Source organism: Ostrea edulis, chromosome 4, assembly GCF_947568905.1.
Source record: "Ostrea edulis chromosome 4, xbOstEdul1.1, whole genome shotgun sequence".
NCBI classification, from domain to species: Eukaryota; Metazoa; Mollusca; class Bivalvia; order Ostreida; family Ostreidae; genus Ostrea; species Ostrea edulis.
In genome coordinates, this window is record NC_079167.1 from 78292445 (window position 1) to 78300371 (window position 7927).

Sequence of the window (7927 nt, forward strand, 5' to 3'; positions counted from 1 at the left end):
AATAATGACTAACTACGATAATGATCATCAGATATACGAGCGGATCTAACATCCAATTTTAATTAGATTGTTTCATTTGCCTCAATTTTAAACCTATAGAAAACTGCATTCATTTTTGAGAGACTAAATATATAAACACCTCTTTTGTCATATTTCAATTGCCCCCGCCGATTTTCACACCTTCTGTACGAATGTTAATTTCAAATACACGGACTAGCTTACCTCCATTGTGGAAAAAAAGAGGACCTTGGAATTTGCGTAGAATATACAAGTTATACACAGGTCGGTCTTTGCATTATGCAGACAGTTCCGATAAACGATTTTGATGGGGAAAAAAATATTTAAAAGAGAAACTTGATCATACAAATGTAACAAGACAAATGAATTATTCCTATATAAAAATAAAAGAAAATAAATTTTAAAAAAATTAAATAATAAGATCACAAAGGCAGAGTTATACATGTCTCTGCACTTGTTAAAAACTACCAAGGGTGACAAAATGGTATCGGATTTTGCTCTGCCCAGTGGTTTTATAATAGACTGTTTTCTTTCGATTTTTTGCAGATTTTCACTATTGAAAGCCCGTCTTAGAAACATTTTATAATAATTGGTCAAAATCTCAACAATGTTAACCTGTCCTACATCCCATGCCGAAATGACTTGCACAGTCTGTACGTTTCTAAGGGCGTGGTTTGAACGATCTGCACGTTTCTATGGGCTGGCTTGATCCTGCACGGAACGATTGTTACACGAAAATATTTGCACGCAACGGTGAACGGTCTGCACGAAACGCTGAACGGTCTGCACGGAACGGCGAACGGTCTGCACGAAACGGTGAACGGTTTGCACGGTTCGCAACGAAACGCTTTGGAGGTGTATAGTAGCACGCTTCAGGGTCTGTAACAAGATAACTAACTCGTTATAACGAGATACTAACTCGTTATAACAAGATACTAACTCGTTATATTCGAGATAATGAATTTTTGACAACGAGATAACTAACTCGTTATATCGAGATAATAACTGATTATAGCGAAATAATCAATTCATTATAACGAAATACTAACTCGTTATTACGAGATACTAACTCCTTATAACGAGATAATTAACTCGTTATAACGAGATAACTAACTTGTTATAACGAGATGATTAACTCGTCATAACGAGATACTAACTCTTTGAAACGATTTAGACTTTTTTTTACTCTTTAGCATAGGCCTATATTTTGCAGCCATTCACTGGCAATGGTGACGTCTCTATACGAGTGAAAAAATCTCGAATGGAACGTAACACAATACAAAATTAATTAAAACACCCCTGTTACATTTGTTTTCAATCAAGTATGCTCTAAATAGAGATATTATCGCATAGTGTACACAAAAATCTCATTGTTTGGATTATCTTCGATATGTTACAGTAGGATAAGGTCAGTGAGCCAGATGCAATATGTAGATGAATCGTCAACATTTCTGGAGAATGAGTTGTCTATCATAGGGAGATGCATTGTCTGTTGTCATTTATGCCAGACACATGACTCTAGATATGACTTCCACACCACAGCCCAGGTCGCGGTAGCTCAGTGATTCTCTCTCATGCCCAGCCACCTCAAATCTACGATGGAACCACACATGTAGGTAGCGATTGCTCCTTTACTAAACGTTCGGCATTTAGAAGTTAGAATCGTAATCTTTCGAATAAGACCTTAAAAACGGAGATCCCATGTCGCGACAGGCTTTTGCACAATAGAGACTCCAGCTACGGTCCTGCGTTCTAAGTATAGATATAAATTCATAGAAAACAGCTGATGACGTCTCAATGTGGGTGAAAAATTCTTGACGAAACTCAAAACAACTTATCAATCAACCACACCATTCTTATTTGTCTCCGAACTTCTATTTCCGCCATGCCTTAGTTGTGACAAAACATTTTCAACAAAATCTGTTTGTTAAAAGGTGTTTATCAACATATGCGGGATAGTAAACAATATGAGCAATATCATACAAGAAACTACATCAAATATCACTGTAAACCTGGCTACAATTTTACTCCGAGATCAGGGAATAAACCATTGACTCAAGAAACACACGACTATCAGCGTGAAAGGTGGCGTTAGGAAAATGTCAAACATTACATGTAGGTGTAATTGACGTCACATAAAAATATCAAACGAAGCAGGAACATTACAGTACTCCATCCATAACGAAAGATCAAAATACATGTAATGCTCCAACATACTAGTATGTTCATATTATATATTATCTCACCATGTAAGGTACGTAGACCATGTAAGATATTATATTTTTTACTGATTAATCAACTTCCTTGATGCTTTCAATTTAAGAAAAATGAAGAATAAATGCAATAAACTTTTGAAGGTAAAGGACAGACAGATATAGCTATGTATGTATGCTATTTAGAGTAAACGTTCAAATTCATTTCAGACTGTAAGTTTGTTGTATTTAAGAAGTGGATACGTACTTTCCTCACATTTACTTCCTTGGAATCCATCGTCACATCCATGTGCACAATGTCCGTCTCTGTGGTTACAATGATTACTTTCAGATCGACAATGGGAACTGCAGCTCTCTGAACAATTCAGTCCGTACCGGCCAACTGAGCATGCTATCAATGTGATTCAAAATTGTTTATAATCTCATCATATCAAAATGTTCTTGAGCAAATCATGGCCGGATTCAAGTGTCAAAATCATTTAATGATAACCATATTAGACAGATATCATGTATTTATTGACTGGGTCCAATGACAACTGCTGTTTCATTGACCAGACAACGGATCTGTTGCACGAACTCTTAGGCTGACGACCACTGATCCGTTCGAGGGTTAAACAAAGTAACTGTTGTCCGAGGACACAGTATATAACTATTTTGTTATACATCTTCCTTTTGTAGGTATAGTGTTTACCAGATGCACATTGTTTGTTGACTTTTAACAAAACAGTATGATTGCGTACATTTATCAACCTATCTACTACATTTGTAGTTTAAAAGACTATGCCCTATTGTCCTAATTGATAATCAATAATTACTTTTTTCGTGTTTCTGCTCTGTGTTTCATCTAATAAATATGAGAGTAGGTTTAACAGTTAAATTGTTGTTTGTAAATCGTATCAGTTTTAGATGGGAACATATTTTAGGTGTAGAACAAAATAAAATATTAAAGTACAAATATGAATGTACAATACTGTTTACAGCTTACTTCTTCAACTTAGAAACAATAAATTCTTCTGTAAATACCATCGATAACGTATTTGAAACATCAAACAATTCAAACATCTCACCTTTGTCACAGATGTCCCCGGTATATCCTGGATTACAGCCTCCGTCACATCTTCCTGTTGTCCTGTTACAGGGGAGGTAACTCAGACACTGTCCACTACAGTTATACACACAATCCGGACCGTGTGATTCTGCAGGACACTCTTGTAAAATATGAAAATTTATGATTTTGAAAACGCATATACTCTTCCGTTTCACACCCGAAGCTTCTTTACCAATTCTTTGCTGTTTTCATAAATCTGAATTTATGATGTATTGAATTTACGTCGTTTCTATCTAGATCAAATATTCCACGACAGTTAGTAGGTGCATTTCATTTGTTTTAGAAATGTTTACAGTAAGGAATGAAATGCCTTACGTGTGTTACAATGTATTCCTATCCATCCATTACCACATCCATAGTCACATTGTCCAGTGATGTGATTACAAGACAGGTTCTCTCTGCAGTGTCCAGTACACGTAGATCCACACTGTAAACCGTAATATCCAGCTGGACAGGCTACGAAATATTTCATTCTTTTGATCAGATAACATTTTAAATTGCATTCATACATGAGAGTGTCAATCACATTTTAGTGAAGTATTAAAAGTAATCTTACATGTGTTACAAAAGTCACCCACCCATCCTGCAGTACAACCCAAACACGTTCCGTTGACAATGTCACATCTCATTTCCTGACAGTTGTTTGGACAGGGTAGATCACAATTATATCCATACACACCGGATTCTTTACAACCTATGATATAATATCGAGAAAATTATAGCACCTTATTCATCATACTGCATCAAATGTATATATGTAAAACTTATACGGTACCAATTTTGATGTACCAGATGCGCATTTCGACAAATAATGTCTCTTCAGTGATGTTCAACCGAAATGTTTGAAATCCGAAATAACTATGAAGTTTTAGAGCTAAATATAGCCAAAACCAGCGTGCCAATGATGATACAGAGAAAATATGGCATTTCATTTACACATACTAAATGGATTTTAACTGTACAATAATGTAGCATCTCGTGGAGATCCTGGTTAGAATAGGTTCCCAGTACCCCTTGCTTGTCGTAAGAGGCAACAAAATGGGGTGGTCCTTCGAATGATACCACAAAAACTAAGGCTCACAGCAGGTGTGCCACGATAAAGATCCTTCCCTACTCGAAGGCTGCAAGCATCGAGTATAAACCTAAATTCTGCAGCCCTTCACGGACAATTGTAACATCTCCATATGAGTGCAAAATTCTCGAGTGGGACGTTAAATAATATTCAATCAATTCAATCAATTAATCAATCAATAAAACGATGTAGCACAATATTACCTGTTACAGTTACTTCACATAATTCAGTGTAAACTATAGCTGTTTCATATCCGGTAGGATAAGTCGTTCCGCCAAGTCTTTCATTATAAAATATAATGTGACGTCCATGTTTGACGCAAGTTGTACTGAAATCCAAGGTCGGTAACTCCTGTCCGTTCTTGTAACAGATATACCCATCTTCCTTTATAGTTGTGTTTGACACATACAGCGAAAAACCAGCAAAACGCCCTCTTTGTCTCATGACTGAAATCATCAATGTATGATTAACATGATGGTGGAAAAGTTTTGAATTGTCACAGGAATTTATTAGTCTATATTTAGGAACGTCATCTTTAGGTAGGTGGGAACATCTAATAAACAATTTAATGAAATTTGGGGAAAATATAGATTGCTTTTAGATGTATCAGGTTATACAACTGTGACAACATGAACTAACTCTTTTAGTAATAGAGACAACAACACTACATCACACTGTATCAATGAATGAGGTCAAACTAGAAAGTGTAAGGCAACCCCCTAAAAAAACCAATATATATATTTTCTTTAAATATTTTTTCACCAAAGCATAAAAACTAAAAAATTGACGTTAGTTGATCAAAATTATTCTGTAAAATAAATTGAAATATATTTATTCAATGCTTAAATGATATTGCTAATAGGAAAGAACATTTTATTTGAATAACATATCTTACTATTTCATTATATGTGTACAACGTTGCATTTGTAAAACTTATACGGTACCAATTTTGATGCACCAGATGCGCATTTCGACAAATAATGTCTCTTAAGTGATGCTCAATCGAAATGTTTGAAATCCGAAATAACAAGTTTTAGAGTTATTATAGGGAAAAACAGTGTGCCAAAAAAGTGGAGTCAAATTCAAAAAGGATAGGAGCTATGCGTGAAGGAAATAATCCTTAATTTTGAAATCAATTTCTAAATTTTATAACAGCAATTAAATATTCACCCGTATTTTCAAGCTAGTAACGAAGTACTTAGCTACTGGGCTGCAGAGACCCTCGGGGACTAACAGTCCACCAGCAGAGGCCTCGACCCAAGGGTCATAATGTAAAACTTATGCGGTACCAATTTTGATGCACCAGATGCGCATTTCGACAAATAATGTCTTCAGTGATGCTCAACCGAAATGTTTGAAATCCGAAATAACAATGGATTTTAAGAGTAATTATAGAGGAAAACAGTGTGCCAAAAATAATGTATCTTCAGTGAACCCTGCATATAACATTCTTTTTTTTTTTGGTGATTAAATTATAAAAGTGAAGTGCAGGGTTTCAAAGAATTATGTCCACTCAAAATGCACTGAAAATATACTTTGTATGAAATAACGTAAAATTCTTACCTAATAATTCTGAAGTCGTTTAGTAAGTGAAAATCACGGATTAATCTTCATTATAACACACATTACCATAAAATAATAATGGAGGAACCTCGGATTTACGGAAAAGTCATCGATGTTTTGAGAGTCTTTTATATAGTACTGATACATGATTTATGTATAGGGGGTTTATGGACAATAGGACCATGCTCCTTATATTAGCCAGGAGAGAGACACCACAACGGTACTGGGAAATATCGTTCACTATAACAAAAATTAAAGCTTCTTTCAGTGGGAATCGGACTGATTTCAGTCCCTGAAAAGGTACTGATAAATCCCTGTGTAAGCATACCCTTCATAATCCTTAAACCGATTTTTATTGATAATCATTACCATATTGTACTCCATAGTCTCTGAACTGTATTCTGATGCTGAAGATGCTGAGTACTTTCTCAAGGTTAACATACCACCATGTCGATTGATCTGGATTTCTAGCTCCAAAAGGTGCTGACCTTGTACACGTGTTAATGTCTCCATCTACTGCACAACTGGATTGATACTGCTGACATGTTCCAGTTTGTTGACAGCCGAATACGTCCTTAGCCTGCTCGCTATCCATATTCTGAGATATGATTTCTGTAAAGCAAATGAAATTATCTATCACACTAAGCAACAGTTTGAGAGCTTTTGTCTTCATTGATACTGTATACATGCAAGGGATAATCTACCTTCTTTAACATTACATAACACAATTGGAATTTAATGGATATCGCACGAGTTAATCAATTAAGAATTGAACCTAGCTACTAGCAAGCAAACGTGTCCGTAAACATAGATTAATCTTTCCATCACTTTAAGAATAAGTGATACCAAGTCATGAAACTAATGATATGATGAATGTAAAATTCACTGTCTACTCACGGTATCCAGATGACGAAATCAATCCCACTGCTACATGTATGAGAAAGACAGGTGTATGCATGTCGTGTTTATCGTTGTAGACGACAACCAGGAAGTTTGAATATCAAATGTTTATTTAGATAACTTTACAGACTTCATGATATGGTTGATAGCTCACTTCTATGCATATCTATTACTGTCAAAGTTCAATGTATGCATTTGTGGAAATATGTAGGGTGTCAAAGATTAATATATGCATTTGTAATAGTTTGTAGGGTGCCAAATATCAATGTAAGGTTTGTGGTATTCTGTAGGGAGCCAAAGATGAATTTATGCATTTGTGTTATTCCTTCGGGTCAACGCGTTGTTTGTCAACGTACGACGGGTGGTTCGTGTCGTCTTTAAAAATTACCAGTCCGTCTCAAACGCTTATATAAGTACTTTATAACCATTGTAAAACTTCGCTTGACTATGGAATGTGACGGTAAACGCTCCTTGATCAAATCCTTTACCCTTCTGCCTTCAAAGGATTCAATGAAATCAACACCCCACTGCATTTATTTATGATGGCATCATGAAGTTATTCTTTTTGCACTAAATACATCAAGGCACTGATTCAACAACAAAACAACTTTCTGAAATAACGTATGAATTGTTTATTAAGATATTACTGCTGGTGATACTAACTGAACGAGGTAATTCTTTCGAAAACTCAATAAGCAAACAACCAGGAAGATAACAATCTATGTATCCCGAAGTATCTAAAATACAGAAAACAGTGGTAATGTCCAACGTGACAATAAAAGGGGAAGATAACGAACAGCAATGAATCTCATAATTCCTATAAGGAAGAAAAATAAAGAACTGGGTAAATGCAGACCCTTGGATATACCAGAGGTGGGATCAACGGTCTAGGAGGGGTAAGCATCCCCTATCGACCGGTCACACCCGCTGTGAGCCCTATATCTTTATAAGGTAGACACAGTAATCCGTAATAGAAATCAGATTAAAAAGAATGGCCTAGCCATTGATATCAAAGATAAAAGATGAAGATAACGAACAGTGATCAATCTCATA

General features: G+C 35.6%; 1 protein-coding gene across 1 annotated transcript in view; it reads right to left on the reverse strand.

The window, feature by feature from the left end:
* Positions 1-6937, reverse strand: part of LOC125679810 (multiple epidermal growth factor-like domains protein 10) — a 19669-nt gene extending 12732 nt beyond the window's left edge. Inside the window, exons 1-7 of the mRNA XM_056163863.1 lie at positions 6872-6937; positions 6344-6586; positions 4615-4857; positions 3896-4033; positions 3655-3795; positions 3299-3439; positions 2479-2622 (exon numbers count right to left, since the gene is read on the reverse strand). Of these exons, the coding sequence (XP_056019838.1) occupies positions 2479-2622; positions 3299-3439; positions 3655-3795; positions 3896-4033; positions 4615-4857; positions 6344-6586; positions 6872-6932 (1111 nt within the window). The 5' untranslated portion in view covers positions 6933-6937. The remainder of the gene's footprint in view (positions 1-2478; positions 2623-3298; positions 3440-3654; positions 3796-3895; positions 4034-4614; positions 4858-6343; positions 6587-6871) is intronic.
* Between the last annotated feature and the right edge of the window lie 990 nt (positions 6938-7927).